This window comes from Falco rusticolus, chromosome 3, assembly GCF_015220075.1.
Source record: "Falco rusticolus isolate bFalRus1 chromosome 3, bFalRus1.pri, whole genome shotgun sequence".
Taxonomy (NCBI): Eukaryota; Metazoa; Chordata; class Aves; order Falconiformes; family Falconidae; genus Falco; species Falco rusticolus.
This window is the reverse complement of record NC_051189.1, coordinates 36,918,284-36,932,250: the sequence shown is the minus strand read 5'-3', so window position 1 is coordinate 36,932,250 and position 13,967 is coordinate 36,918,284. Positions and strand designations below refer to the sequence as shown.

Below are 13,967 nucleotides of genomic sequence, written 5' to 3'. Positions count from 1 at the left end.
TGCATGGAGCTGCACCACTCAGCTGTTAATCTCACTTTGAATATACAACTGAAGTTAGTATCTCTGAAATTTGTGGCCAAGACTCTTCTATCAACCATCTTTACTGCACCAACACTCAATTCAAAGCAACTTGGGCGGCATTTGTCGTATATAAACATTTTTTATTATTTGTCTCAGTCTTCCAAAACAAAAAAAGCCCCTTCTTATTCTGTCATCCTAAAAAAAAAAATATTTCAGTTGAATTGTCATGCAGCTGTTTCTTACCCTATAAATCATAGGGGATTATTCTAGATGGGAATGTTCACATCGGGCAAAACATGAAATCTGTATAGGACCATAGAACCTATAATAAATAGACAGTAGGTCTTCCTCTGAATGCTAGGATAGGAAAACTCTGTTCACTTAAAATTTTACGTAGCACTTGCTGGAAGGTAGTTGAGGTTAGTTGTCGCAGATCCTCCAGGTACAGAACTAAACCTAAAACAGAAAATGTAAGTTAGTCAAGCTTCAGGAGATTACATCTAACTTCAAATTAATTGTTCTTCCTAATAATGGAGCTCTTGGAAGCATTTATATGCTGGGGTTTTTTTTTTTTTTGGTTGGTTGGTTGGTTTTTTTTTTTTTAATGTGTAATCTGGTTTCTGGGAAGGTGATCTAGGGGGGAAGTATGTGCTATTCCTGTCTATCCCATAAGCATTGAACAGAAGATGATATATAGAACTTGAATCTCCAGAGATCATTTTACCAGATTTTGCCATTATTTTAGCAACCTCGGAATATGTTGATTTGAACTACAGTTTTCATAAGAAGGTATCAAAATGAATCCTTTAGTTTCATTCTGACAGTGTTAGAATATTTTGGTTTCTAGCCTGTTGAAGCGTTTCCTTTTTAAGTTAAGGGTGTTTATACTTTTGATCCATAATATTGATTGGAAGTTGTAGGTGGCATCTCGTATAGCACAGTGTTTCAGCTTCATTCACCCAAAACTAATTACCTTGGTTTTGTACCAAAATTTTAGAATTTAGACCTTATAGTAAAATCTTGTATTTTGTTCAGATTTGGAATTTGGTGAGAATGTAACTGGGAAAGCCACTGCTGAGTAAGTCTTTAGCCTCACGCAGGTTCACTGTCCTTAACTCTCCTTAAAGTACTGAAAAAACCAGAAAGCAAATCTGCATCGCCATACCCATAGGAAAGAGAAAATGGATTCTGGATCCCATTGCCTGCCATTGGTGGTAGATCCTGGATGTTGCTGGATGTTGCTGGTAAGGTCATCTGCTGGTATGGATAACCAGGTGGATGTAGTTCAACATTGGAGTGTAAGGTGGCTGGAAAACGTGCTGTGGGCTGTATAGAGCTACCTGGGGAGGAAAAAGAAATAACATCGATTTAAAACAAAAAACAAAACAAAAAAGGTGGGACGGGAATACTGACAAGGTCGTAGCCCCATAAATGGAAACTGGAGTTGTTGAAAATGTTTTTTTCAGACACACACAGTGGTCTCTGCCAATTTTGTACAAAACTGGAGTGTAAGCAATCAATGTTTTCAGTTAGAGGCTCAAGGCCATCTCCTGAGCTCTTGGGAGTGCACGGTGCTCCAGCACGCTGTATGAACTTTATACCGGTTCAGCATCTTGTCCCCAAATCTATTTTTGCAGTGGCACCAATGTCAATCTGGGCACTTGACAAACTGCTCTGACTAATCTATTGTGCTTAGCATCTGTGTTCTGCAAATTAAAGCATATTCATAACCATTTAAACACACCTGTCTTGAATACCATCCAAGGAAAGAGTGCGGAGCTTGCTGACATGGCATCCTTGTGCTCTGGTGATGTGGACCCTGTTAAGCATACGTAAAGCATGATTTTTTTTAAAACAGTCTGAATTGGTCCATTAATTACTTTTGTGTAAGCTTTTTAGGGGTATGTTATGCTCAAAGAAACCAGGTTGAGATAAGTATTTCTTAGCTTTGGGCGAACTTCTCTTTGTCTCCTTAATCTGAGACCTCTGCAATAGGAATCTGCTTTCCACTCTGTAGCTCTGTTCTGCCCGGGGAAAAATTCATGTGTTTTTGCTATGCTAAGTAAGTATCTGTTGTGCTAACTAATCCTTGACATAATGGAAAAAGGGAAAATTCTTGGACTGTAAACTTCCGAGGGAGCTCAGCCCAGCAAAACGCCTGTGCTCTGGGTTGTGTGTCTCCACCCTCTTTCTTTTTTTATAGCAGGCTGCTGACAACTTTTGACAGCCTGTAGGATGAACTGAGTCCTGCTATAGAACCATAGCTTTGTTTCTGGTACAGTTTTGTGGATTGCTTTTTTTAGTGGACGCAAAGGAAACTAGGGGAGCATAGCCCATAGAAAACCATGGCTACGTGGCTTTCCCAGTATTCATTCTTTTATTTCTTTCAACTGGAGTATTGGGCTTCTTCCTGATCTTAGTTGGCTTTTTTACTTTGCTGTGCGGTCCTGTTTCACTAGACTAAGAAAGTAGTATCGCAGTCTGTAAACAGGGAGTGACATTAAGCATTTGTCCTAAGTTATTATGTCAAAATATTTGTAAATACAAGATAAAATATTTGTAAGTACAAGATAAAAATGGAAACTAATGAAGCCTAAGAGAGATCAGCATTCAGTATCTGTGTCAATAATACACCATCCTTTGATACCATCACAGCCATCTCAGAGGACTACACTACGTGTCCTGTTAAAGCTTTGTTTGTGACCCCAAAGCCACTTAGTGTAACTTACTGTAGTAGAATAGCAATCTGGTTTCTTGCTCTACCCTACAAATCAGAAAGCAGCTGTCAAAATAGGAGCAGGTGGTGCCCTGTGTCTGTCAATATAGACCTGGGGGTGTTCTACTATCTTCTCACAAAATGAGGGTCCATTTTATGTTACCTGAAACTGTGGAAAAAAGTTTGAGTGGTTGGTAAAGATGGAAAATGGAGGGAAGCTCAGGCTCTGCTGCGCCAGCTGATGTGATGCTGTGGTCAGTGAAGTAGTAGAAAAGCCTGAAGTACTTGCATTGCGTTCAGCATTTTTTTTTTTTTTTTTATCCAGTGCTGTAGTAGTTACTGCAAAACAAAACAAGGTTAAAGATATTAAGAAACACGCATTCTGTAGAACATTTGCAATTAAGAGGATGTGATTTGCCTGTAAAGCAAAATCTGTTTAAGATACCGGTTACTTTTGCAGGCTGTAGTTCTGTACCGCAGCAACCCAAACTCAACAATTAGCAGTTCAAATTCACTTGTAGGGCCGTTAAACTCTTGACCCACAGGGCCTGGAATAAAGCTAATTACCTGAGCCGTAAGAATGAATGAAACTGTAAGACCAGAACAAGAACCTTTGCCCCTAGTTCAAAACTCTGAGATAACAATCAGCTTATTCTCTGTTGTAGTATCCTTATCTTAAGTCTCCAGACAGATAAATCTAATCTATAAATTTAAACAGGAGATCTGAATATACCATTGCTTTTGTCTGTTCTAAGATATCCTTCAAGGAACGTAGTTACGAATACTCTGTGAAAATCAGGTTCTTTTTAAATGTCTCACAAACAGAACCCAAAAATCATGATGCTACAAAAAAACACACCACCCTGCCAAAACCCCCAACTACTCAAAACCTAAAGAACCCCCAAAACCCCAACAACGCAACCCCCCCACACCCCAAACCCAAAACCCCAGCTCCTAGAAAATACTGACCAAACAGAAATGGTCATGACCTTCCTATATGTACTTGTATTCCCGCATGTGAGAAGGACATTGGGTAGGTGCTAGTTAGAGGGGAGATACCAACATCCTAGTGTAACACGGGAATTCTTGAATGGAGAGGATTAGTTCGGTCTCTTACACAGGGCTTGGAAAGGACATCACCATCGAGCAAACGATGCAGTGATGCCGGACCAGCTCCTGCCACGTGCTTTTCAACAGCTTTGAGTTTACGCTTGGGTTTTCCCGTGGCTCCCAGCTGATGTTCAAGGACCATGCCCAGCTCCATACCTGGATTCTTTGTGACTGCATCAGAATCTGTTTTGGAGCAAATCTCAGCAGATGGTAGGAGCTGCTGCTTCTGTCCTGGAGCTTGACTTTGTGCTGCTGTTGTTAATGACACAGTTGTACTACTGTTGGCAGAGCTGGACGTGCTGTTCTGTATCAACTGCTTCGCTTCCTTTGTTTCCTCAGCTGTTACCTGATTGTCTGCACCTTGGCAGAGTCTGTGTGTTTCAGTAGAAATGGCAACTCCAGCTTGCTGCCCTCCACGCTGTGAGCGCCTGTCACGCTGCCACCCTCCAGCCCCTTGGAATTCTTCTGGGAATTTACTGAACGCAGAAGGCTGGGGATCATGGGTTTAGCAGAAAGCTGAGCATTGCAGAGAGCTCTTAATTTCATCTCCCTTTCTCTGTTTCCAATCGTTGCTTTGCGTATACTTTTGAGTCCCTCTGGTTCATCTGGCAAGTAGTTGCTGTAAGAAGATAGAAGATGGCTGCTGTTAAAAGAGGTTTGATTTAAGATTGAGCTCTGCTGCTCTTGACTCCTCCTAAACCCCGCATTCCTATCTCATTAGTGTTCTATGTAAAACTCAAGTATTCCTTCTTAACCAGAATAAAATTTCCTAATTTCAGCTTTGATACTGTTCTTTTCCAAGAACCACATAAAGGGGGGAGGGGAAATATCTTAACTTAGTTAATGCGTTTATCCAAGAATGACTAAAGCAAAGCTGGATGATAGCATTATAGGTGTGCAAAGAATCATTATAGAATATATGCTTAAAAATATTTGTGGGTCAGAATATATTTTGATTGTAAACAAAAATCTAAGGGTTTTTTGTGTCAAACAAGGTGATTCTTTGCAGGCACTGGGTGTGAATGAAGTAAACAAGCTTCGAGGTGGGTTACACTTGCCACAAGGCAGAACTAAAAGGCTTCCTCTGCCATTGCATTAGAGCAGCTGGTAATAACTAAGTTCCCTCACAACAGTTTGTGGAGAAGCCTTACCTGCACAGTTAAGCCCTGTGGTGGTTTTCATGTTGTTTGTCAAACACTGTAAAATTAACCCAACGATTCTGGATGTGGAAAACAGTTTTCTGGTTTGTGCCTTGTATCCCAGTGTCCCTAATGGGAGAGACCTTGTTTGTTCTCCAGGTTCCAGCTATTTTCAACCTTCAAGACTCAGTGGAGCCTTAAATCTTTGCAGGGTGAGGGCCTGAGTTTCCTTGGACTGACTGGTCGTTACGATTCCCTTATCCCCTGTAAGGCTTTAACAGAGCTGGGTGTTGTATTTGTAACTCGTCAACCATTTTTGATACAGGGAGATAAGACTGTCAGATGGTGTAATTGTAGGGTGCATCACAAGGCACCTCTGTAGCCCCCCAAGGTCCTCTGGGACCTTACTGTGGGGCTGCTGTCAGAGCTGAACAATTTTGTCTTCTTTTAAGGCACACCTAAGTACCTGTAATGGTTACCTGCCCAAAATACTGATCAGTGCCGATTGTGGTCACCTACTCAAAACTCTGCTTTAAATTCCAGTTTGCCCTTTCACATCCAGCTATGTTCAATAACTTTATTATCACTTTACTCCTCTTAGTTTGAGAAAAGACTGATGCTTTGTGCAGACACTATATAGATACATAGATGGTTCACAAACAGCTAAAATTAGGAAATTCTAAATTGTAAATGTATCTAATTATCTCTAATCATAGGATTACTATAATTAGTATGGTGCTGCTTCCCTCCTATTTTTAAAGAACATAGATACTCTCTTTACCAAAAACCTCAACAGATTTATACTGTAGATATGAAAACAGAAAATCGTTAGGCTATTTCTGACTACAGCTTATTTCACACAAGTTTTTGCCTCCTCTTTCAGTGGGATTCCTGTCTCTGATGGCTTCACAGGCTGCAGCCTTGATTCTGCAGCTTCTCACTCAAATCTTGTACTGCTCAAATCTCGCGGGTTTTTTTGGCTCCACTCTTGCTGCCTTGCAGAACCTGTTGATATTTGTGCTCTGACTGTAGTTAGAGAGACTTAAAGTTGAGGTGGCTACTATGCTCCTTGTCTCTCTCTTGGACTTACATGTTAGGTTATTGGAGCCCCTGTATTTGAATGTGTTTGAAGATGCTGCATGTCGTGTTGCTAGCTCTGATGCTTGCCTATGAAGCTTGTCCTCTTCTCCTGGAAGATTGTAAGCTCCTTATGTGGTAAATAGTGACCCCTCAACAAACGAGGTTCCTCATGTCACCACCTGCTCTGGGTGTTCTTAATAACTTGCTCTTCTGTATCCAGATGCTCCAGAATGAAACCAGGAAGGTGAAACTTGTTGTTTGTTCAAAAGATTCCAGATACATTTTCAAATGAGCATAATAGCAATTTGCATAAGTCAATATTTTAAAATAATTAAGGATTGCTAAACTGAGCAAGGTCATGTGGTATCATTTTGGCCACTGATGCTATGGCAGCTGGTGAATTGGGTAACACCTTTTATTGACAGTTGGTATATACGGAAAGGCTTTTCTCAATCGGTCTTTCTGTAAGTCTTTCAGGACTATTACTAGAGGTAGCCGAGGTAGGGTATGGAAGCTTCTACCTCAAAGGTAAAACCCAGACCTGGGGCTGTCTCACCTGAACTGCTTCCATTTTAAAGCAGTTCATTGAGTTCTGTACAGTAATTTGGTTTTAGCACTTCAGTTTGGCTGTTGTTGGAAGGTTCAATGACTCTGATCCCAGTTGCTCAAAGACCCTAATGTCCTCTGCTGTACGAGTGTGTGTGCAGAGAGTACTTCTGTCCTGAAGAGCCTGCTAGCTAATTACAGCAAAACGTTGCTGAGAAATGGCCAGATGAATTGCCAGAGGTAACTCAGCTCAGTAGATCAGCAGATGAACAAGGAGTAGAGGATCGTTACTTTGAACCCAGAGATAGTCCTTTAACCACTGGACTTTGCAGCCTTTTTAATTTCGTCTCAACTGAAGTTGCTGAGCTTGTCTCAGGTCCTTGTAGTTGCGTCTTGGCTGCTGCCTTCATTCCGGGGGTCCTAAAGTTCACACCCTCCCGCTAAAGCAGCAAAAAGGAAACTATTTTCATCTGCTGGCTCTGCCCAGTTGCACTGGCTTCAGGGTAATTGCAGGTTGAGTGGGCTAGAAATCATGTCCGTTAGGCTGGCCTTGCTGCAGTAGACTTACTGCTGAAGACCAGATCTATATTCCTGTAAGAGTAAAATACGTTGCTGAAGAATGTAGTTAAGATTGTTAGTAGTTCATAGTTCCTCAGTGGTGTGTGTAGTGCCTTTTTTCCTAAGACTTCTTAGCAGCTGGCAGGACCAAAATATGTGGTTAACTGAGCATGTGCTAATTGTAAAGATATCTCGGCTGTATAATTTCATCTACTGCTATAGGCAACTCCTTGGGCTTCACTGGTTATTCTTGATTCAGCTGGTTTTCCTCTCTTACGATTTTAGCTTCTTTAAGACATGGAGGAAAAAGGAAAGGAGCCAGGAGTCCAAGATGTAATTCCTAGGTTTCTACCTGACGTAGTGTTAGGTAATTCCCCTTCTGTGCCTTGGTGTCTTCGTCTGTAAAATCATCAGTTTCCTCAAGTGTGAGGTTATTTTTCAAAAAGCTGGAATAACTGTTGACGCTTTTGTGTACCAAGCAAGACGGGCCAGGTTCGCATGGTGTTTTGTTTGGACTTTAAGAGCTGGACATGTACTAATGCTTGCTGATTGTTTGCTGGATTTATGAATTTTACTTTTTCTCTTTTGGGAGCATAGAGTAAATATTATCCTATTAATCTGAAGAGCCTGCTTCCTTCTCTGACTGTTATTTGTCCTGTGAAACATGACTTGGCATAAATTTTTCTGTGCGAAATCCAGCCTTTCTTTGTAAAGATCAGCTGTTTACAGTAGCTTCCTTACAACACTTTAATTTTCGATTTTGCTCTTTTTGAATGCTGCTTTCACTTCCCTGTAAATATTTTGATGTGTGTACGGTTGTTTTTTCTTTAAAATGTTGTGGGGAAGCAAATGCAGCAGCCACTTAGGGTGCTTCAGAATTTGAAGTAGTCGGACTTCATGGGCAAAGAAATTTTCTTGGGGAAAAAAAAAAAATATCGTGGAAAAAGTGGGAATAATTTGCCTCATTGGGAGGCTGTCAGACAGCAGTTGGTGTACCCTGCGCCCCGGGCTTTCAATTCGACGGGTTACAGGAGTGTAGTTTGGGAAGGTGTGAAAAGGGAAGCAGCAGCCGCCTTTGCTAGAGCTTGGGCGATGCTTGAAGGTCCCTTACCTGCTCAGGGAGTCGATGCGGTGTTTTTGAAAGGTCGCAGACAGCTCGGAGCAGAGGATGTGCTGCAGCGGCGGCACCAGCACCGGCGCGTGCAGCCTGTCAGCGAGCAGTTGAACCCGTTTCCAGATCTCGTGGCAGGCCTCGTCCAGGCTGTCCGGGGGAGTGTCCTCATGGATCCAGGTGTGCCTAGGGACAGGTCCCAGGGGGAGCTGACCCTCAGATATGATGACTGGAGTTGGAGCCATGTTCGTACCGGGGAGCATCTTGCGGGCTCTGGGTGCTCACCCATGGTCTGTCTCCCTGGAGGAGGCGGTTTGTGTTGGTAACGAAGAGCCATGGCAACCGCGGGGCCTGGCAGCAGGGCAGGGTGACAGGTGGCAACGGCCACTGGGCTCCCAGCAGCAGGCATGGAAACGGCAGCGGTGCGGCCTTCCACACGGTTGGGAGCCTTCCCCCGCGTCAATCTCTAAAGAACTCGGGTCATCTTCAGGCAGCTGTCCCTGCCTCCCCGTGGCTGGGCTCTGTGCCGCTTCCCGGGTGTCTGCCGGCGGCCGAGCCCTGTGGAGTGCACCCAGCACTGTCCCTCTGGGCCTTCTGCCTCCTCCTGCCCTCGGTCCCTCGTCTTTCAGTGACACCAGATGAGGGGCAGGGGCTTTGTGTGCGGGAGGTAGTACAGGCAGGAGGGGTGGCCCTGCCCATTTACTCTTGCTTTTCCACAGCCCCAAAAGGAGGAGCTACATCCCTGTCCGAGGCCCATCTAGCGACACGTTCCATGTCTGCTCGAGCGATTTGTGGCCCTGAAACTCTTCATGGCCCACTCCAGATCCGCCATCGCTCGCGGCGAGCGGCACAAAGCCTGCTTAGCTGGGCCCGCAGCGCTGCTGCTGCTGCAGTGTTTCTAGTCATGAGCGTTTCCATGCTTCCAGAAGCACGGTGGCACTTCTGCCCCACTGTCATGGAGGGCAAAAATACGTCTTGCCACCTTGTAAGCCCTTCCACTGCCGTGGAAAATAAGCTCGTTTTCAGTTTTGGAGCTTGCATATTTTTTCAGCGTCAGGGCTATAGAATTTTGCTCTGTGTACTGTTTCTTTTCAGCATCCTCTGAGGCATTTTGGGTGCTGGGCTATAAAACTCGATTCAGGTATGAAAATACAAGACATGTTAAATATAAGGGAGGTGCAAACCTTCAGATATAACAGCTGTGTATTGAATTCTTTGCTACCAAAATCATTACTCTGTACACTAAGATCTTGGCTCTGTACTGATCTCCTTTCAGATAATCCAGAGCTGGACTCTCCTGTCATGTAAGTGAAATAGTGACTGCAGTTTCTTGCTGATAGAGGTAGTATTCATAGCTACCTCTCTCTCGACTCATGGTTATGCCTGGGTAAATGCTCTTTCCCCCCCCAATAGTGATAATACATGATTAAGAGAATAAACCAAATAAATTGTGGGGCATTCAGTAGGACGTTTTGGGGTTTTTTTCCCCCATACCAAAGTACTAATTGTGGTACTTAGAATTTTAGGGAATGCGATGATGCTCCCCAGTGTGAATACCTTCTACGGTTCCTCCTATCACCAGAGTGGTTGTATTTGCGAGCAGCCAGGGTACTGTCCGCATTCTTTGGAGCGTGATGCATGTAGGAGAGAGGAGGGAGAGAGAAAGAGCCCCGTGGATGTGGCTTTGTGTCAAAACTTGAGGGAAAACCAGGTTTTGGCACTCTGTTTAGTAAGTCCTTGATTTTTGTCCGAGTCTGTTTCCCTTTCTCCAGGAAGGTACTGTGAAGACTTGGTTCAGACCTGTGAATTGCTCTGGGCTCCGTGGATTAAACTGAAATTCGGGGATGCTGCAATCGCTGTTGTTTTGTTTTGGAGGAATCGCAAAACAGATCAGACTCTTCTGGCATGGAGGGTGAGGTGCTGTGTGATAAATGGAGTATCAAAATGTTGGCTAAGTGTCTGCAGAGAGGTGGAAGGCCGTGAAGTCTGAAGGCAGCGGACTCCTTTCAGCGCGGGCTCTGACTGCGGGTGGCATTGCAGAGCAGAATTTGTCTCCTGGTGGGTGCCTGCGCTGAAGACAAGATTTCTCTTGTAGTAGAGAGGTAGTTTTGCAAGGTGAAAAGCAAAGTGAGCGGTAGGGGTTAGAAATGGCCTGTTGACCAGAACCTGCGCGCGCTTCCCCGTTGGAGATGGGTTGTAATCGAAGCAGCGGGCGATTGGAGTGATGGTTTCTGCTGTAGTCATCGGTCTTGTCCATTTAACAAACAAATGCAGTATTTTTTGGAGGGAGTTAGACCCTGAAACTTAGTGGTTTTGAGAAGGAAACTTACTTGGGAGGAAACCCTTGATTTGAAATAGATATGATTTTGTTAACCAGGAATAAAGTGGGTTTGTATCTCCTCAATGACTTTACGATGCCTGTGGATTGTTCTTGATGCAGGGCTAGCTGACTTTGGCTCAGCCGATACTGTGCGGGTGTGCAGCAACCAAGTCGCATCTTCAGCTGAATGCAAATTCAGGGGGATGGGGGGGATGCTTGGAGGCGAATAGCTGTATAAGGGAAAGCCAATGGATGGAGCCGTGAAGTGTGGTACCCTGTTCTCCGATCCTTTTATATTTGGATCTGTGCCTTTGAACAATAAGGTCTCTTTGAATAGGATACTGCAGTTTAAACGGACATGAAGCAACTCTGTCATGTAACAGCCCTGGTCGCCTTGGCTCTTGGCATCGGTGCACGATGTAGGCACTGGAAGGATTGAAATGCAGAGGGGACACAGGGAAAGTGAGTGAGAAAGGAGATTGATGTGGGGGTGGAGGGGCAGATTTGCAAGCCCTCGATATAATTTGGTTTTGAGCTGTCAGATAAGCTCATTGAAGGCAACCGGAACAAGACTGAAGAAGGGGGTTTTGCAGCAAATGCCAAACACTCGGGCAGGGGGATGGGCGGCGAGTGGAGGCGCCGCCTTGGCTAGTGCACGGCTGGGCGAGCCGGGCTGCTGGAGCGGCCCCGCCCCGCCCGGGCTGCCCCGCCCGCCCGGGGAGCGAAGGGGGGTGGGGGCAGGGCTGGAGGGGGGCGCTCGGGCTGCTGGGCACCCCCAGCTCCGCGGGCAGGACGGGCGGGTCGGGGCGAGGGGCTGCTCTTTGGCTGTCAAAAGGGAAACGGCGAAGCAGGTTCTGGCCGAGAAGGGCGGGGGGGGATATTCGAGTTTTTTTGTGTTGTTTTTGGTTTTTTTTTTTTTAAAGCTTTGCTGTCATGTTGGAGTTAATTTTGTTGTCCGTAGGATATAAGCATCATTACCAAGAGAATTAAGTTCCTGAATGTGGCTTTAGCGGACTGCATTTTTTTCCCCCATCTTGCACGCAGCTGCAGGGACAAATGTACTAATAGATGTTTTTTAGTTTTTCTTTTTAAAAAAAAGGGGGCGGTGGGGGTTGGGGGCGTGGAGAAATACTGCGCTCGCCAGCCCTGCGAAGGGGTAGCAACACTACAGCCAAGCGTGCCTGGTGGCTTGGAGGGGGCACAGCCGTCCCCACCTTCAGCCGAACCTGCCCCACCAGTCTCGGGGTATCACTCTTGCTGGGGATCCGACAAGGCACAGGCTGGGGAAGGGGAGGGTGGCTCTTTCGTGATCTTTCTTGGATTTGTAACCATTTCCTTCATCACAAAAATTGTGTCAATATCATCAAGTTGTTTAGGGGGGGGGGGGGGGGCACTCCGGGAGGCTGCATTGCTCTGGCAGATGTCTTAATAGCAGAGATGCTACCGGTGTGTGTACGTATGCATACTGTGCTGTGGTCCACGCACAACAGGGGGCTGTGGGACTTGGATTCCTGTACGAGAAACGTGTAGTGTGCATTAAAAAGAAATACAATGCTAAAGCACAATTTGTGGTTTGTAGGTTCTGGTGGGGCGGGTGCTGCTGGGAGGATTGTGCTCGGTTTGGGGAAGCAAAACTGAGGCAGATCTATTCGGTGGCTGCACAGCAGCCCCTTACCACGCTGCCTGTACCCTCGCCCCTCCGCAGCGTTTAGTGAAGAGGAGGACAAAGATATGGGAGCAATTAATCAACTGGCTAATAAAAAAGTATAAATCCCTGAGGACTGCGTGCTGCTAATGCCGAGGAGCTGGCTCTGAGCCACCGGGAGGGACAAGCCAGCCCTCCTCTCCTTTCCTTGCCTCTCCTCTCCCCGAGCTGCTGCCACACTTGGTTCATTCCATCTGCAGAAGCTCTATCTTCCCCAGATAGCCCATCGGTAAATCTCTCTCTTTTACACAGAAGAGTTCAGTATATAATTACCTATAGCACCAAAAGGGGAAGCAGCCAAGGTGACACACCAGGCTGATGGCCCAGAGCCCAGGTCCCCAAGCCCCAATCAGGTGGTTTGTGTTGTTGGTTTTTTGGTGTGTGTGGGGTTTTTTTGTTTTGTTTTTTTTTTTTATTCGTGTGCAAGCTGCTTAAAAGTCTAGACGAGCCTGTGGTAAGACCTTGTTCTGGAAGAGTCTTATATACACACAGATTTATTTGTTCTCATGCTTCCTGTATTTTGTATAGTATACAAAATATTTCTCTCCCCAGCTTCTTCTAGGTGTAGAACTGTATTCGCCCAGAGATGAGGGGCTGAAGAATAGATCAGTTCAGCATGTGAATGCTGAACATTTCAGGAACTCCTCACAATTTACCAATGCCATCAACCACATCAGCCCTTTCCACTCACCTGTGACCCAGCTGGGTTCCACGTAGCATCAGGCATGAAGGCTCCTCTCACCCCAGCTCCCTCTTCCCTTCTCCCCCAAGTACATCAATCCTGCCCTTATAAAAAGCCAGTCTTTTCCAGACCTCCTTCCTCCTCTCCAGAACGGCAGCACTGTCACTGCTCGGCTACGCTAATAAATAAAAGACAGGCAACAAAAAAGATTATCTGTGGAATCGCTGAGAGGAATTTTTATGAGGGAGCAAAGATTCAGTAATGATGATGTTGAAGAAGCAGTTGTTTGTGCAGAGTGGTCCCCCTGGTAATTTCCACAGTGACTACAGAAGTATAATATATAGTATTATTGCAGGGAAATCTCTCATAATGAAGCAGATCCTTAACTTGGTTTGACGTTGTCATTTTATACCACGCTATTCAGTGAGAGACCTACGAAGTAATAAATACTTATTTGGCTGGGATGTCGGAAGCCCTGTGAGAGATGCCAGCTACCAGCTACGGCAACTAATTGTGAAGTCAGTTCCCATTTTTGCACTGAGTTCTGCCTTGCTCCCATCACCTCTGCAGAAAGAAAAGGAGTTCCCTCCTTCAACTGTGCGGGATGCTCTGAGATTGCGTTCACTGATCGACTGATGCTTGAGCTTTATTGTAATCCAGCTGCCGAGACAAGAAAGCCCCTTCAGTAACGTGCAGTCAACAAAGCAAGGGAAGAAATGAGACTTGTTTTCTCTCTTTGCTCACCCCAACACTTTCTTTCCCAAGCCCACATTAACGGCTTTAGCTCCTCCTGTCAACAGCGGTGTTGTGAAAAGGCACATGCAGCATCAGGTCTATTTACTTAGCAAGCAACTGAATAATTGGAGCAGAAGAGCATAAAATAAGCCTGTCCCTATCCTTTCTGGTGAATTATTTAAAAAAATCCATTTTCAAGGAGCTGGTGAACAGAATAGTTGGTTGCTGAGAGAATTCCTAGCAT

The 13,967-nt window shown here is 45.1% G+C and overlaps 1 protein-coding gene across 1 annotated transcript in view; it reads right to left on the bottom strand.

Moving 5' to 3' along the window:
- Positions 1-410: 410 nt before the first annotated feature.
- Positions 411-13,967, bottom strand: part of LOC119144153 (CUB and sushi domain-containing protein 1-like) — an 82,644-nt gene continuing 69,087 nt past the window's right edge. Inside the window, exons 4-8 of the mRNA XM_037379108.1 lie at positions 8,282-8,467; positions 7,181-7,203; positions 1,766-1,840; positions 1,187-1,361; positions 411-477 (exon numbers count right to left, since the gene is read on the bottom strand). Coding sequence (XP_037235005.1) covers positions 411-477; positions 1,187-1,361; positions 1,766-1,840; positions 7,181-7,203; positions 8,282-8,467 — 526 coding nt within the window. The remainder of the gene's footprint in view (positions 478-1,186; positions 1,362-1,765; positions 1,841-7,180; positions 7,204-8,281; positions 8,468-13,967) is intronic.